The 25,061-nt window shown below is 40.6% G+C and overlaps 1 protein-coding gene across 1 annotated transcript in view; it reads left to right on the top strand.

The window, feature by feature from the left end:
- The window catches only part of Fam91a1 (family with sequence similarity 91 member A1), a 39,030-nt gene that overhangs the window by 10,085 nt on the left and 3,884 nt on the right, over positions 1-25,061 (top strand). Inside the window, exons 7-23 of the mRNA XM_021216785.1 lie at positions 1,386-1,476; positions 1,819-1,881; positions 4,692-4,798; positions 4,879-4,917; positions 5,301-5,413; positions 5,844-5,959; positions 7,164-7,276; positions 7,543-7,629; positions 9,052-9,184; positions 12,826-12,974; positions 14,076-14,210; positions 14,404-14,517; positions 18,821-18,893; positions 19,570-19,719; positions 21,285-21,389; positions 21,887-22,010; positions 24,255-24,324. Coding sequence (XP_021072444.1) covers positions 1,386-1,476; positions 1,819-1,881; positions 4,692-4,798; positions 4,879-4,917; positions 5,301-5,413; positions 5,844-5,959; positions 7,164-7,276; positions 7,543-7,629; positions 9,052-9,184; positions 12,826-12,974; positions 14,076-14,210; positions 14,404-14,517; positions 18,821-18,893; positions 19,570-19,719; positions 21,285-21,389; positions 21,887-22,010; positions 24,255-24,324 — 1,782 coding nt within the window. The remainder of the gene's footprint in view (positions 1-1,385; positions 1,477-1,818; positions 1,882-4,691; positions 4,799-4,878; positions 4,918-5,300; positions 5,414-5,843; positions 5,960-7,163; positions 7,277-7,542; positions 7,630-9,051; positions 9,185-12,825; positions 12,975-14,075; positions 14,211-14,403; positions 14,518-18,820; positions 18,894-19,569; positions 19,720-21,284; positions 21,390-21,886; positions 22,011-24,254; positions 24,325-25,061) is intronic.

A 25,061-nucleotide genomic window follows, 5' to 3' on the forward strand; every position in this document is an offset into this window, starting at 1 on the left:
CTTAGTTGCTCACTTACCTTCTCTGAAGCCTGTTGGTCTTGCCACCCAAGTTGCTTTGGGCCCCTTTCCCTTTCTGCCTACATTTTGGACGAGCTCCAGCTCCCTTTAGCTCTGAGTAGTCTGTCTCCCAGGTATCTCTCTTCTCTTCCTCTCTCCTAGCCTTCCGGAGCCTGGAAGTCCTGCCTCTCTCTTTCCTCCCAGTCATTGGCCACTGGCATCATTGTTGATAGATCAAAAGCCAGGGGGGCGAGGACCTTCAGTGTCAGTAAACAGATTCCTGATCAAAGCATCAGAATCACTTCCCTACAAGTAACATTTGATTTTCCTGGAGAAAATCAAGCTAATTAAAATGATCTTAATAGCTTAGTAGGTGGAATTTACAAGTCCCTTTTAATGGTGCAGGAGACATGATTTGGTTTATGTATAGTAATCTGGGGTCTTAGTGGTCTCAGTGTACAGTGATAAGATGTCACACTTAGTAGCCATAATATGTGTGTAACATTCTATAAATATGGCTAACATTTCTGAGCACTGACTGTGTGTACGTGTGCCATGCACTAACATAGCTACGTTAAGACTCATGACAACCTTTGCACCCAGTTCACAGATAAGGAAAGTGAGCACACACACACTAGCTTATTAACTACATATCTCAGGTTAGAATGAAAGGTCCAAGAACGATAGATACTCAGGCAGTTGTTTTGGACTCTGTAGTCCAGTCACTGTTGAATTACACTGAATTAGGGGAGGTGCCCTGATGGGGACAGTCACGATCAAGAGCAGTGGGGTCTCCAGAGGTTGATCCACACCACACTTACTTTAAAAGGATGGTGACTGAAGAAAGGGTAGGGTGCTCTGTGTGCCTAGAGACCAAGCCATATCTGTATGTGGTTGAAGGGATGTGAGGCCTTTCCATCTTCTGATTATTTAGTTTTGTCTGTATTTCTTCTGGAGGGCATTTTAAAGTAGGAAGCCTTAGAAATTTGCTTCACTCTAAGCTGTTCCTTAGGGTGCTGCCAGACTGTCGTAATTTCACCATTGTGCATGTGGAGTTTTTCTCAATAGACTTTTGATAAGAGTGATTTGGATTTATGTATCTGATTGCATTGCATTGGTGTTTATCAGTGGGCATCACTGCTAGCCAACAGATGTTGATAGTTATGGTGGTTTTGCTATCTAAACTGTTGGCATTATGATTTGGCAGTTGAGGTGATAGTTATGTGCATGGTCTTATTGTCTAAATTCTAAGGTAATAAATGGCAAGAGTAAGTAAGGTTCATTCCATGTGTATTTTCAGTTATGGATTCCAATGTGAATACATCTTAGGAGACTTACAAATTGGTTAATTAGGACCGACTTAATTGAACATATTTTCTCTTTCTTAGATATGTACTTTTCCTGAGAAAGGCGCAATTGATAAGATCATCGACTCGGGTCCTCAGCTCTCAGGGTCACTAGATTACAATGTCGTGCACAGTAAGTGCTTAGTACATATGGTCACAGGCATTCAAAAACTTGTTTTAAACAGTTGATAATTAATATTAATTACTTTACTGACCCCAATTGAGTCGATTTCTTAAGTCATGTTACTTGAAATGTGATCTTAGTCTTTCATTTTTTGGTGTAGATGTAATTACAAACCTACACAACTTGTTGCTAAGAGATTTGTAGTTGTGAAAATACCTAGGAAATCAAGATTTAGAAAATGGCTTTCTTACATGGTTTTCTTTTCTTTGTGTAGCATTTAGTTGTCAGGCTGTTAGAAGAAACCGTCTGTCCTATGGAGTTCCATCTAACCGGGTGCTTTTGTCTTTGTAGGTCTGTATAACAAAGGCTTTATTTATCTGGATGTGCCCATATCAGATGACAGTTGTATAGCTGGTAAGTCTGCATCGACAGTTCACACTGTATTTTGAATGACTGCTTGAAGTTGAATGCTATGTACCAGCCTAATAAAGTTGACACAAATCTTTCTGTAATTTTAGATATTAAGATTTTATTAAAGAAAACATTTCCATTTTTACACTTAACTTATTTTTATTATTATTTATTACTATTTCATTTTCTATGTTATTTGATATATATGCTATATTAAAATAGTAGAACTTCAGGATAAATTTCCTACAATTACAAATGAAATCACTTTTTTAATTTTTAAATTTTGTAAAAGTACTAACTTACAGTTAGTTGTTTATAGTATCTTTTCTGGTGTTATTTAGCTACTGTAGTTATTTATGATTTTAAAAATCATAATGAAACAGCATGTGTGAGAAAGAGTATGAAGGGTCAAATTCCCAGGAATGACTAGATGTTGAGAAACAGGTAGTAGTTGGCTGGTTCCAGAAATGCTTCCTCTTGTCAGTGGTGTTTCTTGACAGGTCTTGGTGCTGTAGCAAGTCTCCACTTTTCCTTGAGTAGCATATGTTAGTGAGATTTGTCCCTAACCCAGTAATCCATTGTGGGCCATGTGCTTCCGTGAACTCTGCTTTGAGTTTAGACAGACAGTTAAAAAGGAAGCGAAACACTCACTTACCTAATCTAGGTGTGAAGTTGGTGGTGTAACAAGTAGAACAATAGGTTTAAGTTTGCAGACTATTAACAGGAAATGAGTCCTTGGAGACAGGAATCGTGGTAGTGGTTCCTTCACCTTTGGGAATTTGCAAGATTCACTCTCGCCCCTATTCTTACCTGACAAGCTGACTTAGCTCATTTGAAACTCACTCAGAAGTTGGATTAGATCGGATTTCTTCATTTCAGTCTGTTCTAGCTGCTATTTGAGCACCTCTTTGTTTTGAGGTTCGAATGTAGCCCAAGATCACCAATCTTTCCCTCCTCGCCTTTTTTGTTTCAAAAAGAAGACCCTGTCTCATAGCAGATGTCCTGGTCTTTTGGCTCTTATAGTTTTTTTTCTACATGTCTGTTTTACTGCTCCAGTGTCTATATTTTTCTATATTTCTTTTTAAAAGTACTTAAAGATTATCATTGGAGAATTATATAATATATATACACACAAAATTCTAAATAATTTGTCAAATCTGTAGTCTGTCAGAAACATTTTTATATTTGAGATGAAATAATGCTTTTATTGTATTTGGTTGACCAGTATCTTTTATTTCAGAAAGTATTTTTATTATTATGTATTTACATGTACATGTGTGTGTACTACAGTATACATGCCTAGAGCTGGAGTTGCAAGAACAACACATGTTCTCAACCACTGAGCCATCTCTCTAGCCCAGTGACCAGTGTCTTAGAAGAACAAATGCATAGCTGGATTCTGACCCGTAGCTTAAGCTGGATTTTAGTTCATACTTTACGTTAATTTAATACATACTAGACACTGATTTTATATTTCTGTAAGGAGTTTTCTCATGTTATCTTCCAAATATAAATTATATGTTGAAATGTCTAACTTCTTAGGACCTTAGTATCACCAAGGAAGGGATAATTGTAATACTGTACAATTTTTAGGGCTAAAAGATGAAGTGGTGAATGCATTGTACTTGGCAGGTGTTCAGCACCTAGCAAGTATTTATTCAGGAAATGCATGAACACAGCAGTACTATAGCATAAGAATTAATTTGTTAGGTAGGGCATCACTAAAACATTTCTTTTTTTTTTTTAAGATGTATTTATTTATTTTATGTATGTGAATATACTGTAGCTGTCTTCAGACACTCCAGAAGAGGGCGTCAGATCTCATTATGGGTGGTTTGTGAGCCACCATGTGGTTGCTGGGAATTGAACTCAGGACCTCTGGAAGAGCAGTCAGTGCTCTTAACTGCTGAGCCATCTCTCCAGCCCCTACTAAACATTTCTAAAAAGGAACCATTAGTTTTTATTACTGGGAAAAATGCAGTGGCCTGTGCACTCCACTTTTCCGTGAGATTTCGTTTTTTTCTATTTTCCTTTGTGTATATGAGTGCATATGTCACGTGTACATGTTGTGTTCGTGTGAAAGGAAGTCAAGGCACCTTTCAGGAGTGACTGAGTGTGGGTTGTTGGGCTTGCAGTCCATCCAGTGCTGTTTTGCTGGCTCTTTCCCAGGATGTTTTGAAGGGATGTATACACATGGAAGAATGTGAACAAAAGCACACTCCTTCTTTACTGTCTACTAGGCAGAGCTTGCTGCTAAATCAGATGAAAGCATTTGGACAAGAGCGAGCGAGCGAGCTTGAATATGAATGGACACTCTTACCACGGTGGCTGCTTGTGTGCTGGTCTTGACCTTTGGCCCCTTAGTGACCTCTGCGGACTCATTTCTTCTCAGGGTGGACTAGAGATTGGGGAGAGAGCCAACTTTCCTCCACTTGTTCCCAAGAAGTCTTAACTCTTTCCAACAGTCTTTCTTCTACCGCACATTTTCTTGGCCTCTAGGCATCAAAAGCACAGATATCTCAACCGTCTGAGGCTCAGCCCCGCTCTCATGTCTTTTCACTAAGGCTATACTGTCTAGTATTCCCTTTGCCTCAGTAATTGAGAGTTCCTTGTGAACCTTTAGATAGCTCTGTGTCAATGATGTGTGCGTGCCTTAATTGTGGGAACTTCTGAAAGGTTGCTATGGAGTGAATGAAATGCATAAAAACTGTATTCAATCTCTGAATGATTTCTCTTTTTGCACAGGCATTTGAGTTACACTTTGTTGTTTTATGAAACCCAGTGCTGAGAAAAGTCTGTTTTGTTTATTTCAGTCCCGCCTCTGGAAGGTTTTGTAATGAATCGGGTACAAGGTGATTATTTTGAAACCCTACTCTATAAGATATTTGTGTCAATAGATGAACACACTAATGTTGCAGAGGTAAGTGTGGCAAAAACATTCTTGAGAGGACATACTGATAATTCTGAGATGGAACGGTAATTTTCACTTTTGTTTTCTAGCTTGCAAATGTCCTTGAGATAGACTTATCGCTGGTAAAGGTAGGCTTTTTTTAACCCATTGTAATGTGAGTACTGGGTGGATTTTGCTAGTTGGTTTTTATCTTGATACATTATTTACTGATCCTTACTGGCTGCTGGAGGGAGTCTGCATGGTAGAGGGATGGCTGCAGAGAGAGAAAGGGCAAAATGGAAGCCCTGAGTCTGTTGGCCACCAGGTAGGATGCAGTAGAGCACTCACATGAGTGTGGGCAGTGAGAAGCAGCCTTGTCAGTAGCTTGTTATAGCTGCAACTCTAGCCTCATTAGAAGAGGAAGGCACAGGAGCGCTGGCACGTCCCCAGAGGCTTAGATTTGGAAGGTAATTTTTTCCTTCAAATAATCTGATGTCTGTTTGAATGCTAATTATCCTTCCATTCCTTTCAGAATGCTGTTTCAATGTATTGCCGATTGGGCTTTGCCCATAAGAAGGGACAAGTAATAAATTTGGATCAACTTCATTCGTCATGGAAGAATGTTCCATCTGTGAACAGACTAAAGTAATTCATTCATCCTGTATGACAGTTTCCTTTTGAAAAGAATTTTTACATGCAGAAAGTTTTTTTTGTTTTGTTTTCTTTTTTATTAATTCACTCTGCCGACTGAGGTCAGTCCTGTGTACTAGTGTCTCAGTGATCTGGGTGTGGTGGGTCTTCTGTAGAATCTGATGGGAAGCAAGAACGCTTTGTTTAGGAGCAAAGCACAGACACTATTTTATAAATTTTAATACTGAGAAGAACGTGTGCCCGAGTTTTAGTCACAGTGCTCGGTATGGGCAGAGCAGATTGAGAACTTGTCTCAGTCTCAGATGTGTGCCTTGGCTTATGTTCGGGTGCATTGTTCATAGTTGTAAGTACCAACTTCAGTAGCTGTGTTCACGTGAGATCATTTATGTGCTTTTAAAAACATGAATGTATTTTTCATTAATAGGAGCACGTTAGACCCACAAAAGATGCTCTTATCATGGGATGGCGGGGAAAGTAGGAGTCCTGTGCAAGAAGCTTCTTCTGCTACTGACACAGACACAAATAGTCAAGAAGATCCAGGTCAGCAGCCACTCAGTGGGATTTAGGCTCTGTCTGTCGGTGCGCCCTGTGTCCAGACACATCCCTGCATCTCCTTTATAGCTCTGCTTTAGGCTTCCTATGTGGTGTTCAGTCTGAGTCCTTACCAATATTGTGAACACTGAAGGTGTAGGATAAATAAGAACATGGCATTTACTGTCAGGAACTTAAGTTGAGGGAGGAAGGGACGGAGTATAGCCCCCAAAACATAAATAGTTGTGTCTGGGGCTGCAAAAATATAAAAAAATCCCAACCTTTGGCTTCAGGAATAGGATGTGTTCAGAGCGACTGTGAATTCGCTGGTCACAGAGGAAAGGCCATGTTAGCCAGAGAGAGAGTGCGAGCTGAGCCCAAAGGGAGATGCTGAGGGTACTCAGAACCTGGGGTGGCCTTTACCTGATGTGCCTGTCACCTGGGCCACACACTCACGGACATAAGCCTGTTGGAAGTGCTTATTGATCTGATGGTTACCAAGGATGTTTATTTATGGATTTCAAGGAAATTAACTGTGCTTGTTGGCTTTTCTGTTGCTCTGATAAAACACTAAGACCAAAAGCAACTTGAGGAGGAAAAGGGTTTATTTGAGCTTACAGCTCACAGCCCATTGTGAAGGGAAGCCATGGCAGAAACAAGCAGGAGTTCAGGCAAAGACCCTTGAGGAGCGCTGCTTACTGGTTCTCTCCCCAGGCTCCTGCTCCTTTCTCAAACTTCCCAGGACCATCTGCACAGAGATGGTGTGGCCACCGTGAGCTGGGCCCTCCCGCATTCATCAGGAGTCAAGAAAATGCCCCACTTACGTGCCTTCAGACTAGTGTCTCAGAGACATTTTCTCAATTAAGGTTCTCCCTTCTTCAGTGATCCTGGCTTGTATCAGGTTGATTTGACAAACTAGCACATCAACACAAATCTAAATGTCTTAAAATTAAAAAAAAAAAAAAAAAAAAGAACGGAACATACCTGTAATCTTTGTACCAGGGAGCTAGATGCAGGGGGATTGGAATTCAAGTCAGCCCTTGCTACATAGTGAGACCCTGATGCAGAATACTTGACTATCTTAAGACTATGGAATTGGTTATATTTAATTAAGTTTGTTTGGCTATTCAGATAAAGCTGAAGCAAAAACTTCAGAAGATAAGCAAAGAAGGCTTTCATTGATTTGATTCCATATTCCGTTTTTTTCTTTCAGCTGACACGGCGAGCGTGAGCAGTTTGAGTCTGTCCACTGGGTACACAAAGCGAATTGCATTCCTGTTTGACTCCACTCTTACTGCATTCTTAATGATGGGAAACCTTTCACCGGTGAGTCAAATGCTGTGGGTGTAATGATGTTTAAGTAAAGCTAAGATATAAAGTCATTTGCTGCTGTGCAGATGTCTTTACGTTTAGAACAGGTCCTGAAAGCAGCCAGCTGTGTTACATCCTGTGAACAGCATGAGTCTCCAGGAGGAGCAAAGCAGACGCTCACGTTGCCCGGCTTTCAGCTTTAATGTAGTAGAAAGCATAGTAAATGTTCTTAGCATAAAAAAAAGGAAAAGCAGAGTTTAATAATGTGCTTCTTTTTGCAGAACTTGAAAAGCCACGCAGTCACCATGTTTGAAGTGGGCAAACTCTCAGATGAGTCTCTGGACAGCTTCCTTATAGAACTGGAGAAGGTGAGTGCCCTGGGCTGCACGTCCGGGACCTTTCCTACTGCACGCCACGGCAGCTCTCCGATGTACATGCTCCTTGTCCTGGGGCTTGGGATATTCCTGCTTCTTCCTGTCTCTACCCCATCTTCTCCTGTGGTGCTATTTAGACATCAGTGCAGTGAAGGAGTGAACGAGTTCGGTTATTTGTAAGGTGGTATGATGGTCTATGTACCATCATTAATCTTTTCTAACCTTTTATTCTTTTTAATTTAATAGGACTGAGGTAAGGTCTGAGGCCGTTTTATTTAAGTTTTTGTTTCTGTTATGTTTAATGTGGAGCAGTGTTCTGAGTATCATATCTATGCCTGCTGTAACTCTTCCTGTAGCATCTTGATGACGTGAGCCGTTTTTGCTTCCCTGTGAGTGAGCCCAGTCCCTCATGCTGCTGCTGCTTTTCACTGCGTTTCATCCTGTCCTCTGTGCTTTGTGTTCTGTTTGTCAGACCTGCAACCTGGCTAATAGTTTAGGTAGGTTTTTGTGGTTTAGTTAGAAATTTTATATACATATAAGCCTTTAATGCATTAGAGCTAGGTATATATTTAAACTACCAAAATCCCCTTCCTCACTAATAATGCTGAGTTATAACTTGCCATGTTCCATGTGGGCAGCTCTTAACCTCAATTGGCCAGTGCTCATGGTGGTGTGTTCATGACTCACCTGTCTCATGGCATCTTCTCTCTCCACCTTCTCTCTTCTTGCCCACCTCATGGTTCTCTTCAGACCCCAAGCCTGGGAACGCAAACTCGGCCTCCCTTTCTTCTTCTCAGTGATAGGCTTAGGCATCTTTATTCAGTCAGTAGTTCTAAATTAAGAAGGAATGTCACATAGCATCACTTGTTGTACAGCTGGATTCTCTTGTCCCTGGGCAACCCTTGGGCCAGTATGTAGTGTTACAGTAAAGAGCAACAGACCCAACCTCAGCATAATACCTATCAATTGGTTTTGTGTTTGTAATCACCATTCCTTATTCTTCCCGATGTTTTGTTAGTTATGGTTCTTCTGTCTTACTCTACACTTCATGTTCTGATATGATTATTTTTGTATGCTCTTTTGTTTGAATGAAGCAGAACTGGGTTTGGAATTTTCCCTCTTTGACTCATACAGAGGACACAAAGCTTATAAAATGTGCTACTCAGCAGTTTATTCAGTTGTTAGCATTGCTGTACTTGGAGGCCTCCCAGTCATCCTTTAGATGATGGAACTTACTTAGAGTTGGTTAAGGTGATTGGCTTCTGTATTTCCTGGGCAAATTTTTGAATTACCGTTTTCTTTTTGATTGTTGTTGTTATTGTTTTTAATATCTTTATACCTGTGTTAGTTACATGATTATTAGGGTGAATAGCATGAGAGTGGTATTTAAAGAAAATCTGTTTTCTCTTGGTTTAGGTTCAGAGCACTGGCGAAGGAGAAGCACAGAGATACTTTGACCATGCACTTACTCTGAGGAACACTATCCTCTTCCTGCGTCACAATAAGGATCTGGTGGCTCAAACCTCTCAGCCAGACCAGCCCAACTATGGTACGGAAGGAGACATGGTTGTGTGACCATCTTTCCATGTCCCTCATTTCGTCAGACACGGTTTCAGACATGCTGTCGCTGGCACACAGGACCTGAAGCTGGAAGCCTGCTCTCTGAGTGCCTTTTCAGCTGTTTCTCTCCTTTTACTCTATTCCTCTCTTCTCCTGTACTAACATTTCTTAAATCTGCTTAAGACATACAGAAGGGCTATAGAAATAGTCATTCCTGAAGCTGCCAGACTTTACAGCTCAGTAGATGGCCAGCACAAAATGAACTCAGTGGACACTTCATAGTCCTTTGTCTGGACATCCTTTGTAGGAACATGATTTTTATTTATTTATTTTTCCCCTCACATGTCATTTGTGTATGTATTATAGTGTCTGGTGTTGAATTTTTATGGGTTTCCTGTATGTGTGAACATGTGTTTTTCTGTCTGTATATGTTTCTTACACTTTTGCTTCTTTTAATTTGTTTGTTTCATCCTATTCCAGTTTGATTGTATTTTATTTTATTATTATTTTAAGATGCCTGTTTGCATACTAATGAGATAGAGAAAGAAAGGATGTAGGGGTGGGTGGGTAGAGAGTTGGGGAGGCAGACTACTCAGAGTATATTGTATGAAAACAATCTGCTTTCAATAATAAAGAAGGACATCTTTCCATTATGATCAATGTAAGCCTGTAATTTGGTAGCTTAGACTTTGGAAAGATTCAGAAGCGAATCTACATTTATAGATGAGTAATCACAGTTGTAAAAGTCTTAGAAAGTATTCCAGTCACTGTGAACTTTAGATTTCATAGTTCCCTGTTCTAATATACATTAAGTGTATTTTATAGTTGACATTGATAGGCCTGACTTTTGCCTGAAGGTCAGGAAGCCCCTCATTCTTTTGTGTTTTAGAAAATGGCTTACTTTAAGGACAATTCTTTTTCCACACAGTTTTTCTCATGACATTTCTGTGTTCCCTCCCTGTTCATACCTGACAAAGCTGAAACAGATTCTCCTAGTTCTCTTTCTTTGCCTCATATATGATTGGTTAAATTTGCCTCTCATCTGATCATTCAGAATAAGATGCTTGTTAGTCAGGCTGTAGGAAGGAGTCTTTGATGACTCCAGGCTCCCAGAGTTCCCACTGAGTGACAACTTACAGTCGAGTGGTCTCCAGTCTGTTCTGCACCCTGTGTCATGCCACTTCCCACCTGGCTTGTTTCTGCCATGTCTCCTCTTCTCCATTGGAACTGTGTGCCCTGCCACCCAATCCTTTTCAGCAAAATCTCTTCTAATACTAAGATGCCGTTTTTATTAGGTTCTCTCATAAGTGTCTTTTGTACAGTTTCTCACTGTGCAGTGTAAGTTCTTTGGTCTTTATAATATAAGGGAGTCTGCTCCTTTCTCTCCTTTCCTACCTGTGGACCAGGTACTGTTCCTCCTATCAGTATACTGTGCCCCTCCACTAGATCACAGGCCATAGGCTCTAGAATAGGATTCTAAAACTTCAGAATAAAAAATAGTCTTTCAGCCCAGGATTTGGGAATCGGTTGTTTACCATGGCCTTATCAGGCTCATCAGAAATGCAGCTGCTCTGTCAGAACAGCTTCTGTCATGTCTGCCTGGCCTGTTGCTGGTCAGTAATGTTGATATCCTTCCCTCACACTGTGCCCTTTCCTCTTCAAGTGTGGACTCCAGCCTAGGAAAAGTATTATGTTTAATCGTGTTTCTTTTATCCTCTTTATTCTGTAGCACATTTATGTTTGTTTGGTTGCTTGTTTGTTTTTAATGCCATTCTTAGTTTTAAAAAGCACTATGACCCACTTTTGTTGGTTTGCATGGAATATTTCTCATCTTAGGGCTACATGCTGTTCCTTACAAATAGGCTTTGGCTTGATCCTGTCTAGGATACCACACAAGTGATGCTCTGTTTTCCTGAGATTTTGGTGTCTGGACCCATGTGCTGTTCATATTCCTCTTGCTGGTGATATTTGATTTGGTCAAACAGTTAATGTCTTTTCCAATTTCTTCATGATACCGCTATTTCTTTCTCCTTAGCTAAGAGGAAATCTGTGGGAGATACTTCAAGACCTTGCTCTGAGATTTAGCATCAGCAGTGGCTCTTCCTCAACTACAGTGGTTGCAAATTGGTCATCATGTTCTCTTCTCTAGCCTCGCCTCTGCATTATTAGCAGTCTCTTGAGTGACTTGTCATTTCCGTCTCAGTTGTCCCTGTGCTCTAGTTGTCTTTTCACCTTCAGATGCTCTCTGTCTCCTTGTGACTTGACTCCATTTTTCCCCAACAATACTTTATTTTGTGCTAAAACAGTACAACCTGACTTTAGCTTGTGCTTATTAAGCAGTCTCCTAGGAGTCGACTTTGTTTTTCTGGGCACTGTATGAGAGAGTACGATCCTGGTGCTAGCTATGCTGGGAGCATCTTACAGACCAATCGGATTTAAGTGTATGTGTGTGTGTGTGTGTGTGTGTGTGTGTGTGTGTGTGTGTGTGTGTGTGTCTTAATGTGTCAGTTGTACACATAGAGATCAGAGGACATTTTCCAGGAGTCAGTTCTATTCTTGCTTTCTGGGCTCTGGGGATCAGACTCAGGTGCTCAGCCTTGTACAACAGGAGGAGAGCAATAGGATGGGCTATTTTCCAGAGGTCTGAGGACAGCGTTGTTTAAAATGCGTGCTGAATCCTTGCTCTATAGACCAGCAGTTTAGGGCACAGATTTCTAGCTGAGGAATGCTTAGCTCTGTGCTAGAATCAGATCTGGGCTGTGATTTTTCTCTAGAGCCGTGGTTCTTAACCATCTAATGCTGTGTGACCCTTTAATACAGTGCCTCATGGTGTGGTGACCCCCCAACCATAAGATTATGTTTGTTGCGACTTGATAACTGTAATTTTGCTACTGTTATGAATCCTAATGTAAATCTCTGTTTTCCAGGGTCTTAGGTGACCCTGTGAAAGGTCATTCATCCCCGAAGGGTTTTTGACCCACAGGTTGAGAACCACTGATCGGAGACTGCTGTCTTGGGGAGAGGAGGACACCTTTCCTCAATACTTTGGTTGTCAGAATGTGCTGCAGAATGGCTTTGTGTGGAAATGGAATGAACAAGCGGGGTTCCTTAACGAGTCTGAAGAAGCTGCTCCTCAAGAGCACAGCTTTTAGTCTAGACCCCAAACTTCAGCTTTTAATCTTAAAAATGCCTTGGTGATCTTGTTGGAAATATAGTACTCCTTAGTAGTTATTGAGAAATAGTAAGTCTTGATACAGCATGCGCAGGGCCTGTGCATGACTGCATAGGTCCTCTGCATGATACATATGGCTTCCATATGTATTAGTGTTTTTATGGGATCGCTGAGTGTGCAAATGAGAGGATTTCTGATTCTTGTGCCTTCTCTTGGGCTCTTTTCCTTCTTTTTTTTTTTTTTTTTTTTTTTTTTGTCTTAATTCAGAGCCTATTTTCTAACAGAAAGTGAGTGAATGCAGATGGGAGAAGGGTGGGGAGGAGCGTGAGGAAGAGCAGGGATAGAGCCTGTGCTATTATGTGAGAGAATCTGTTTATAATTAAAGACAAGAATAATGAGTCTTAAGACAGTGGCCAACAGCTCATCTTCAACGTCCTGTGTGGTTTATTATAACTCAGGTTTCCCCCTGGATCTCTTACGCTGTGAGAGCCTTCTAGGTTTGGACCCAGCAACTTGCAGCAGAGTTCTAAACAAAAACTACACACTGCTTGTTTCCATGGCGCCTCTTACCAATGAGATCCGGCCAGTCAGCAGCTGCACCCCGCAGGTAGGAACTCGCCGAGGCTCCAGGTGGGATGTGCTCATTTCATTGAGGAAACAGGTCTATTCTCTCTTGAAAGATGCTGTCACATTCAAGTGTGATTGCTATATTTAGCTTGTGTATCATTAAGTGACTTGTGACACATTGGATTAAAAATATATTCATGTGAAATATTTTAAGAGAACATTTTGAATGTTTTAGAATGAAAGTTTAGATAAATTAGGAGAATAGCAGATATTTCAAAAAAGTACAGTAGTGATGCTAAGTTAGGTGAAAAGAAAAGATGGATTTTGTAAGCTTGATAGTTAACCATAGGATTTGTCAAAATGACTACTGATCTTTTGCTTTCGAAGAATAAATTAGAGATGTGTCTTTATATAACCAGCGAGGAAGATGTACTTGAACCATTTTCAGAGAATGGAGAATATACTGTGTGCAGTCTTTCATCCTGCCTGGATTCCTGAATGTGCAGGGTTTGGTGATTGAGAGGGGAGGAAGGGATTTAGGTACCAAATTTGTTATTGCTACCTGTGGGCTCAAGTTGCCTCGGATCATTCATCCCTTTGCCAGAATTCTAGTTTTGTGTTGACAGGAATGGTTGTAGATTGTCTTTTTAACAAACCTTTTGTACAACATGTTACGCCCCTTCCACCTAACTCAGTGCTTTTGCCCAGTGGAAATCATCTGTGAACTACCTGTACAACACATTGTAGTAATGACTGCTACTGCGTGTGGAAGTGATTAGCCAGGCACTACTTTCAACCCTTAAGTATCTTCATGTGGCACATCTCTCTCGTGCTTTTGTTGATGGAGCAAATGAGGCACAGAGTTTAAGAAATGTTGTTAAGGTTGATATGGTGGAAAGGAAGAAACCTAGACTCACACCTAAGGAGTCCACTTTAAAGTTTAGACTCTTAACAGTGCAGGCATGTATCTTAATCCCAGTGTGAAAACAAAACTATTTTACGGGATTAATTAGCATTTACCTTCATAAGGGTAACAGCAGTTTAAATATATATCAAGATTCACTATTTAGAAGATTATATTGGCCATTTATGAAATTTGACTAGATAAATATAGCTTTGTCTTACCTGTTTGTGGTTATAGCACATTGGACCAGCTATCCCAGAAGTCAGTTCTGTCTGGTTTAAATTGTATATTTACCATGTCACTGGGCAAGGACCACCATCTCTCTTACTGTCCAAAGGTACAAGACTTCGGAAACTGCCAGATATATTCCAGGTATGTGTGAGGCTTTCTCCTTTTGTGTTTGAGTCTGTTCTGTTAAGGATTGACCTCAGGGCCTCATGCATGTTGGGCAAACACTGTGAGCTATTTTGCGGGAAACAGAAATTGTTATGCAGAATTAGGTCACTTTCATAAATTTCCCCTTCTCTCAAAGTGCCATTTCATGTGTTATTCATCTTTCTAATAGGGTTATGATCGGTTACTTATAACCTCTTGGGGCCATGATCCTGGGGTCGTTCCTACTTCAAACGTGCTCACGATGCTGAACGATGCTTTAACACATTCTGCAGTGCTAATTCAGGTATGTTTTGTCTCTTTTGAAACAAATTAAACTTAGGTTTTCATCACTTACATCACATTGTCCAGATGCAACTGAGTACTTCAACATTGTGTCTCAGGGAGACTTGGGTCTCAGGGAGTAGTAGGACAAAGTGGACTGAATTTGGACCCACATTTGAGTAGAAGCCACACTGTTAACTGTGCAACATTTTGTTTTTGTTTTGTATAACAGCTTTTTTTGATCTGTAATTTATCACAGACCGATTGAGCAGTTTAAATTGTACAATGTAATGGTTTTTAGTTTACTTACAAACTTGTATAGCTGTCAGCATACCCTGCTTTAGAATATTTTTATCTCCTAAGCAGTGAACCCTGTACTGTTTAATGATGTTTTCTCCCCACACTTTCATTCCCCCTAAACCTCAATTACACTACTGTCTCTACGTTTGCATAGCGTATTCTGCACAGTATATTCTGCATATATATAGCCTAGAATGTGCTAGGTTTTGGACATGTTGGTTATCAAGTAGTAGAGAAGTAGTTGAAAATACCTTGAAATTCAAATGAGAGACTACAGAGGCGAGGTGACTGAAGCCTCTCTTTGAGAGAATTCAGTTAGTCAGGGACAATATATGGTACACAGTGATAGGAGGTGACAGGCATTGAATGTACTGGACACAGACTCACATCTTGGCTTCACTACTGATGGTTATCTTGGACAAGATAAGTGACCTCTTTGAATTTCAGTGTCTCTAGCTGTCAGTTGGAGATAAGAGAAACCCGCCTTGCTAAAGAGATTGGCTAAGATAGATAATTGGCATAAAATGCTCTGCACTGTGCCTGACCCTGGGGCAGGCTGTGAGGATGGCATGTGTGGTCCTGATGGGCTGAGAGAGCAGTGAGCACTGCTTCCTCTTGTTACGGTTGTGAATTGACCACTCACTCCTTTGAGTGATTGCCTTGGTCCATCTTACACATACTATTCAGTGAGTCAGGCAAATAATAGGCATTTCTGTTTTGGTATCATAAGATTTGCATAGGAAAAGAAAGAGGCGTTAGTTACTTTCCTCTTCGCTAAAGCAAAAGGCTGGCTGGAGCAGCTTATGGAAGAGGAGGTTTGGTTAGGCTCACAGCTTTAAGGGAAGTCCATTGGGGGGCGGGGGGCGGAGCAGGACTCTGCTGACCACATTGCTTGTAGCCAGGAAGTGGGAGCTGTGTGCTTGTTCTTGTGGGATGTGACTTCCCACAGTTAGGGTGAACCTTCCCAGCAGTTAAGCTAAGCTGTGTGATTCCTTACTGACAGGCTCAGAAGTTTGTCTCCTAAGTCCTGTCAAGCTGCTGATAGAAACCATCACATCACAGAAATCAGCGTGATGCCTTCTCTTGAGGTGTTTGTTCACAAGGTGTATTCTTGCTAGAAAAACACCTCCTTTGAGGAAAACTTTCCCTTGTTAGAATTTGAAAAATACTATAATTCAGATTTTTAATAAAACATTTTATTTATAACTACCTAGTACTAGATTAAATCATAAATATCTGGAGTAGAAGAGACATCTGTCAGAAATACTTTATAAACTGTCTTAAAGACTATGATTTCATGCTTAGTGTGCGTATTGAGTGTGACTTCTTAGATGTATCCATTCTCTTCTTCATCTCTGTAGGCTTTCCCTCCCCACTTTCCCCTCTCTTTGACTCTCTTTCTTTGTGAGTCATTTTGAGGCAGGGTCTTACTTACCCAGCCCAGGCTGGCCTTGAACTTGCCGTGAGCCTCTTTTCTATGCTGTGATTGCAGGTGTGTGCACTTGTTTTAGTTTGCTTTTCTGTTCCTGGATAAAACACACTGACCCAAAGCAGCGTCAGGAAGGCAAGAGTTGATTTGCTCTGCACTTCTCGGTCACAGTCGATTATTGAGGAAAGTCAGGGCAAGACCTTGAACAAGCACCATAGCGGAACACCGAGGACTGGCTTGCACACTCTCTTATACTCAGCAAATACTTGGCAAGCTCTCTTACACAGCCCAGCCACCCACAGTGGGCTAGGTCTGCCTATATCAATTAGCAATCAAGATAATGCCCCAGTCTGATGGAGGCAATCCTTCACTTGAGGCGTCCTCTTCCTAGGTGACTTTATGTTGTATCAAGTTGATAATAAAACTAACTGACATACCATACCTATCTGCATCAGTATTTCTTGAGTTTGAGTAACAGGTCTCCTTTAAAGGAAAAAAATGCATATATCCTCAATATTTACTTAAATTCTCCATTATGATAATACTGGTTATATGTGAACGTTAAATTATTTATGGTTTTTGTTCTTATACCACTGTAAGCTTAAACTATATTTGGGAACTAAAAATTTTGGAACAAGCAAATGTAAATGAATATTAATTGAATGTGATAAATGAATGCTTTGTAATGTGAAGGAATGAGGTTTTTTAAATAATACTTTTATCCTTTGAGACTCATACATTTTGGACATTTCAGGATCTCCTCCCCCAACTCCTCCTATATCCACCTTCCTACTCACCAAACTTTGTATCCATTCCTTCTCTTCTTTCTCTTGCTCTATTCTCCCTCAAACCCACTAAGTCCAGCTTGGGTTGCCTAACTACTCTCAGGCCTGGGGCCTGCTCTGGATTATGGTCAGTATACTAGGTGTCACACCATTAGAGAAAACTAGCTCTCCCTCCCTTAGCAGCCGTTAAATGCCAATAGCTTTTCAGCTAGGGGTGGCTCTTCTTACCCACTTTCCTTCATTCATGCTGGGATTTTGTCTTCCTAAAGTTTGATTAGGTCTTATGCCTGCTGTCACAACTGCTGTGACTTCATATGTGTGTGCAACTGCCCTGCTGTATCAGGAAACACTATTTTCTTGAAGTCATTCACCACCTCTAGCTCTTACTGAACGCGTCTCCATATAGGTCCCTGGGCCTTGAGGGGTGTAATATGTGTGTCCCATATAGAACAGAGCAATCCAAGTCTCTTATTTTCTCACACAGGCCAGTTGAGAGTCTATTGCAATGGAAGTTTCTCTGATGAGAAGCTATCTGTGCACTGATCTATCTGTAGCATAAGTCATTAGGAGTTGTTTTAATACTATATTCATTTAGCAGTTAGTAGTCTGGGATCTTCCTAGCCTCTTGGCTACATTAACAATGCCAAATATAGGCTCTGTTTCATGCAGCAGGCCTTAACTCCAATGAGAAAATGGTTGGCTACTCCTGAGTGTCTGGGACACTATTGCAACAGTGGGCATTTGTCAAGCAGGTTGGCGCTGTAGCTGATAGGGTTCACATCTAGGTGAGGGATGGGCGATTATTTTCAAATGTGTTGCATAGCTCTTTCTGGCACTGTGAAAGCTAGCCAATGGAGCTGAAGCTTCTAGGTTTGTGCCTACTTGCTTTCCCAATGTTCTGTGATTCAAGTAAGTGGTTTCTTCAGTAGTAGGTTCATTGCCAGTTTCTAGAGGGTAACATTGGCAGTAGCCTACTATGTTTGGAGGTCTATGGCATTAGCCAACAACTCAAAAAGAAGTAATTAATTTCTGGTTCTGGAGACGGGATGAGGGGGTGTGGTCAGGACACAAACAGTGCCCCAATGGAGGAAATGAGTTTTAAATTAATAGTACATTCACGTAGTACATTCAGAGGTAAAGCTGCTAAAGGATGTATAGGAGCAAGTCTCTTTCCTTTTAATTTTCTCTACCCAGTTGCCAACCCTTGTCTTTCAAATATGACATCCATTTCAGCTTCAGTTGTGTCCTTTCACAGAAGCAAGCTTGATGTTTGCTGTACTTTTTGTTAGTTGATTAGAGAGCCAATTGTGATTGAGAAAGGTCCTCTTCCTTTTTCTGCAGCTGAACTGAAAATATGTACCATAATTTATTAACCGTTCCTGCGTTGTGAGGCATTTTGATTGTTTCTGGTATATGTAATTATTAGCAAGTAACTTTGAAAGCATACCCTTTTGTTGCAGGAGTTTGAGTTTTGCATCCTAGTCAGGTTCTTTGCACTCCTTTTTCTCAGAACTATGGCTGAGCAATGATGTACTATATGTACTTCAGTCCTCATTTGGCCTAAACCTGTCTGGTGTGCCTATTAGTTAGTCTTCTTATTTTTTTTCTTTTCATATATTCAATTTGAAAAATATTGTCTACGAATTTAATAAACATTTGTCATACCTTGATGAAAAAGAAAAGCAAAATTGCCCAGGGCATTTGATGGAGTATGGTAGAGTGTGCCATGACGTGGCCCATCCTTACGTGGTGTTTTCAGTTACTGGAAGTGCTGTTTCTCACCGTTCCACTTGCATTTCTTCTGTTTGTAGGGACATGGTTTGCATGGGGTAGGAGAGACTGTCCATATACCCTTTCCATTTGATGAAGCAGAGCTGCAAGGAGGTACATTTGAATTCTATCCATTTGACTTTTATCCTTATTCCTATCAGTGATTGGTGGAAATGACAGGGAGTGAGCTCTTAACATTTTTAAATTCTGTGTTTTTACCATTTTACCATAAAAAGAGTTGGCTGAAGATAGTTTTCAGTTGTGTGATTTTTCTGCCAGTGAACTGTTAGACAACCAGTTCTATCCTTTTAAAGAATACTGGTATGCATTAGAGATGGAGAGAGTAAGTGCTTTTAGTAGTTTTCCTTGATTGGTGGTCTATTTGAAGAATGAGTGAAAAGAACAATTTATGCTTACAGAGTTTAACATTCTTTGTCGTAGCACGCAAAGCAAGGTTTGTGATGCATGTATTTGCTTGTGTGTACATGTGTGAGTGAAATAGCTTTGTTTTCTCCTTTAAATCTTTCTAAATGCTAAGGGCAAAACGTTTCTTCTCCTGAACATGGCAGAGACTGTCTTCAGGATCTTAAGTTTACAAAGTTTCAAGAACTGATGACTGAGAGCTTGTGTGGAGCTCCCCATAGAAAAGGAGCTGTCCTCTGACTTGTCTTCATTGGAATTGCTCTTTCTTAATCTGTAACAGTGCTTTAAAAATAGTGAAGTGTGCATTTGGTTTTGGTATTGTGTTATATGCTAAGACTGCATTAATATGGTGTTGGTTTGTTCCCAGAGTTTACCCGTGCCAGTATGGGCGTTCATAAAGCACTGCGGATTCTGCGGAGCAGAGTGGACTTGCAGCATTTCTGCGGCTATGTCACCATGTTGAATGCTTCTAGCCAGCTTGCCAGTAGAAAGCTCAGTGACGCGTCTGATGAGAGAGGTCAGTCACTGATTGGGTCTCTGTTTAGAATAGCTGGTCACCTTGGTTGTAATAGTGTGGCCCTGTGCAGAGCTGTGTTCACTCAGCATTTTACCATTACATCTATGCTCATAGGCTTCGAATCAAATTAGCTTCAGGGAGTATAATTTCAAAACCCTACATTTTTCTTACATTTTTCTTATGCACATGTACCTGGGTTCACTTTTTCTCTCTAGCCCCTCTTCTGTTTTAATTCTCATTTTAGTCTGGACTTTGATACCATTTCCTGTGTAGTCTTCCTTCGGCTTCTAGATTGCCCAGCATGTTCATAGATCAACTCTTACACAGTAACTGTTCTGCTCTGACAAGATGATGTATAGATAGCTTTGCTTATGGTGGTATCAACTCTCTTCCACTGATTCTGAAGGTGTCAAGTGTCTCTCATTGCTTGTACTCCATAGTTCTTTCTTTCAGCTTGAAATCCTGACAGTATGGTTAGTAGTCACTCAGTGGATTGGGTTGCCTTCCTTTCAGTTTTGGCTATACTACGCTTCACTTTTTTAAGTCATTTTATTTCACAAACCTTTAAACAGCAAATAACTGATTAAGTCCTAGAAGCAATTAAATGTTTAAGTCCAGTTTTAGTTCAAAGAGTAAAACCTCAGTAGGGAAGATAAGTGAATCTGCTTGCACTGTGCAGTTAAAAGGCTCAGAGGGGACAGTGGACTGCTTAGAGTAAACATGGGAAATAGAAGTCCTATCTTAACTAGGGGCCACAGGGAATGCCTCTTAAAGGAGGAGGCACAGTTGGAACTGAGCTTTGAAAAGTGAGAAGTTAGTTAAGGTGATTGCTTTCTCACTCATTCATTCATCCATTCATTCATTCGAAAAGGGAATTACAAAGCAGAAAATAGCCAAAAGGACGGAGTTATTGGTAAATAGATGAGTACAGAAGGTGACTAGGGATCTCATGTTGCTGAAAGATGGAAGGATTCAAAAAGAATTGTGAAGGATACTCAAAATTCCACCCTTATGGGGATGGCTTTCGGAATGATGGATGTGGAAGTCTAAACTTGTGTTCTGCCTCATGAGTTTGGAGTTTTTAGGTCATAGTTGATTTTGATTTTGCACACATGTGATACTTAGCATTGGTGGGCGTCAGCCATGCTCTCTCACATTCACAAACTGGTCTCTAGACAGGTCTCAGATGTCCGTTGCTTAAGCCAAAGATGAGCATTAGCATCTCTGCTGTGGTGAAAAGGGAGAGAGAGTACACAACGCAACCTATCTGTCCAGCGCTCTCTCTCGCTCTCTCTCGCTCTCTCTCGCTCTCTCTCTCTCTCTCTCTCTCTCTCTCTCTCTCTCTCTCTCTCTCTCTCCTGACTGAGAGCTGTTTGTATCTTTGACTGCCCATAGCAGATCTTTTTTTTCTTCTTTTAATTTTATTTTTTTATTGTTTGTTTTTTTTAAAAATGTTTTCCTTCATTATTATTGTTTCCTGAAGTCCTCTTTGTGCTAAGACTTAATTGATGGTTTCTGCTAAGTAGTAGAATCCTCATAGTGTTTTCTATCCTTTAAATTATCAGGCGAGCCAGATTTGGCTTCTAGTTCAGATGTAAATGGGAGTACAGAGTCGTTTGAAATGGTCATTGAGGAAGCAAGTACAGATTTGGTGACAAAACAAAACTCTGGTAAGATGTTAATTCTTTGCAACTTCATTAAATCCTTTCCGGAGCTTAACTTTTCTGTTAAGCTGTTTATATATTGCCTTATTATCTACAGTGAAGCTCTGTGTCAGTGTGAGTGTTCTAGGGAATGTGTTTATGTGCTTAAAATAACTCAAATATTATAAAGTTATAGCCAGAGTACAATGATTTTAGTTTCATGTTCATATGATAAACACCAGATTTATTTTATCATCTTGCAGATGTCTTGTTACATCCTTTTTGAGCAAATGATTATCTGCAACATTTTATGAAAAGCTCTCTTTTCTCCAGACTTATGTACATAATCAAAAGACATGCACTTCTATTTTGAGATTGATGACCCTGCTTCATTCTCTCCTTTGTTGAGTTTACTAGTGGGTGCCTTAGGGGTAGAGGAATCTAGGAACCTCAGATTGGAAGATCTTGCAGCTCATATAGAGTATGTAAGTATATGGTTTTCATGCTATCTGTGTCCTTTGTAGGGGCCACAGCAGAAGCAGATTGGGTTCCTCTTGAGCTGTGTTTTGGAATTCCTTTGTTCAGTTCCGAATTAAACCGGAAAGTTTGTCAGAAAATAGCTACACATGGCCTGTGCAGGAAAGAGAGGTGAGGCTTGTGTTCTTCATCTCAATTTTAAGCTGTTACTAGCATCGTTCTAGCTTGCTTTTTTGTTAAATAACATGTGAACATAGCAATTGCCCTATATATTGGTTGACTGAATAAAGAAAAAAGGTTTTAAGTTTAAGAGGGGTGTGTGTGTGTGCATGTATGTGTGAAATTAATTTTAATAGATTGGAAGTTACTGAAAAGTAAATATTTGCAGTTCAAGCTTCTGTAAGTTTGCTTGTCCGTCAGACATGATGAAAGTGGGGAAATGGGTATGCTTATGTAAATGATGAACATGTTTGATTTAAAAAAAAAAACCATAAATGTCACCTTTAATCTCAGCACCCCAGAGACAGGGGCAGGAAGTTCTCTTGAGAATTGGAGGCCAGCCAGGGGCACGTAGTTTACATAGTTCTAGGCCAGCCAGGGGCACGTAGTAAGACACTCAAAAAAAAAAAAAAAAAAAAAAAAAAAAGTCTAGAAAATTTCTCTATACAAGAGCACAATATACACGCGAATGTTTATCATGAGTTAAAGTTATGTTTTGGTGACTTTCCTCTTTGCATAGTTTGTGAAATGCATGTTTTGCTTTTCAGAGATGACAGGCAGGTTTGACCTCATGGCAGCTCCAGTCCTTTGGGGGTGGCTACAGAGAGGCAGGCGGGAAAGACTCACTGGGCCCAGTTGCTACAAAGGGGAGTTTGGAGGAGATATGCCCACAGATTCTTTCTTTTACACTTAGGAAAGCAAAGTTGGACAGCAGATAACATAAATTATTTGGCTTGATGAAGCTTGTATAGGAAAGAGTATTCAACTGATAGTCTCCGCAACCATTCTCTGGACTATGTATGACTGAAAGTATGAAGACTAGGTTAGGTCTGAGGCTCAGGTATTGCTTATTCTCTGCATCTGCTGCAGCCAGGACCCTTGGCCCGCACTACTTTTCCCTAGAAAGATGCTTCTGTGATTTTTAAGGCTAGGAGCAGCACATGTCTGTGGGTGAACACATAATGTTTAGAATATCTTGACACTGTGTCGGTTTGCTAAACAGTATTCACTGCTCCCTAAGGCCTATGCTTTCCACGGCCATGGGTTTTTGACCAGATTTAAAGCAACAGAGATGCTTTGAAGGTTCAGGGGATGTTGAAAAAGGGAGGCTGAATATAAAATGCCATCTGCTGGGCCAGACCCCACTATTGTAATCACAAATGATCGAGAGCAATGTGGATGCCTGTACTGTTTCTGCAGAAAGATGGGCCAGCCGGTCAGCACCCATGCATGGATAGGGGATGAGGGGCCACCCTTCACTTTGGACAGGGAGAAGGAACTGGTGACATCCTGCTACCACCCAGGACCCAGTGCAGAGTTAAAATCCAGTGGTGACACAGATGGCCTTAGCTAAATTAAATGGGTCACCAAAGCCATGAGCTTGGGAAAGAAACCAGAAGGGACAAGAGGGGGATGGGAAGGAGATGAGAGAGGTGTCAGTCGAGAATAATCAGAATGTTTTGTATATGTGTATGAAAATTTCCAGCAATAAGTGTTTTTATATTTGTATGTACTAAGAGTTTGTAAATGGAATTTTTTGGAAAAAAATAACTTCAATTTTAGTCATAGAAACTGTCCTCCCTGGTACCACCTTCTGTCTTGGCTGCTGCTCTGCTGCTGTGAAGAGACACCGTGACCAAGGCAGCTCTTATTTAAACAGGAAAGCATTTAATTGGGGCCTGCTTCCAGTATCAGAGGCTTAGTTTAGTCCATCATTCTCATGTCAGGGAGCATGGAAATAGCCTTAATGCAGAAAGGAGTTGAGAGGTACATCCTGATCTTCAAGGATTGTGGGGAGAGCACACCTGGGCATGGGTTGGGCTCATCCCCAGGGACACGGTGCTTCCTAATCCTTTTAATTCTTTCAAATAATGCCATACCTTAGTGATTACGCACTCAAATATATGAGCCCATGGAGGCCATTTGTATGCAAACTGCCACATAAACTTATATTTTAATTTGGATTTAAAGTATATTTTATTTGAAAAATGCCTCTTTCTTATATACAAGTTCCTGTTCAAAAGAGGACAAAATTTATTGATGCAAAGCATTTCAGTTACTTAAGAATTTTTTGTTTTATTAGGTTATATATTCATACATAAATTATTTAAATTGATAAGATTTAACTTGTAATAGTTTTACCTTTTACCATTATATTTGGTTAAAATTTGTTTTCTCTTCCCTTTTGTATTTCAGCCTTCAAAGTCTCTTACATTCCAGTAGAAAACTCTCCCTGCAAGTCCTTAACTTTGTTCATTCATTCCAGGTAACATAATCCAAAATAGTGCAAATGGTGCTTGTATAGCCCTTTATAACATGTGAAAGCGCTTCTTGACTGACTTCACATCTCCCAGTAGCCAGATACGTACTTAGCATGATTCAGGGTATTAACTGACTTGTACATGTTGCTGGTCAGGCCTTCCTAGACTCGGGCCTGGGCTCTGTGTTGTGTGCAAGGGTTCATTCAGCAGAATGGGCTTGACCATGAGTTGCTGTCATGTGTCCTGCATGCTAGTGCCGAGGCCAGGCTGTGGTGCTGATGCCCGCAGTGCTGCTTCACGGCCTGCCGGGTCAGTGGTGGGAGACAGAATGTTCTAGACTTTCTAGATTCATAAGTAAACTTTGAGAATAGAATATTTCTGTTCAGAATATCTAATTCAACATTATGAAGTCCATTTTAAGAGCTTTCATTCATTTATTCACTTTATTCGTTCATTCATTCAATAAATACGTGAGTCTACCCTTTACCAAGTGCCAAGGGAACTGATGTGGAAGCCACTAGCGGAGCATGTGACACTGTGTCACACATTAATGTTTGTAAGATTTCAACAACTGCTTTGAGGGAGCTGTGCTCCGGTGAGCTCTGAAGGAAGCCCCGAGTTAATTAAAAGACTGATACACAAACCGAAGCCTGTAGAATAGAACAGAAGCCTGTGGGATGGAGCAGAATATTGCACAGACAGACAGACAGACAGACAGACAGACAGGACATGCATTAGTATC

Source organism: Mus pahari, chromosome 17 (assembly GCF_900095145.1).
Source record: "Mus pahari chromosome 17, PAHARI_EIJ_v1.1, whole genome shotgun sequence".
NCBI lineage: Eukaryota > Metazoa > Chordata > Mammalia > Rodentia > Muridae > Mus > Mus pahari.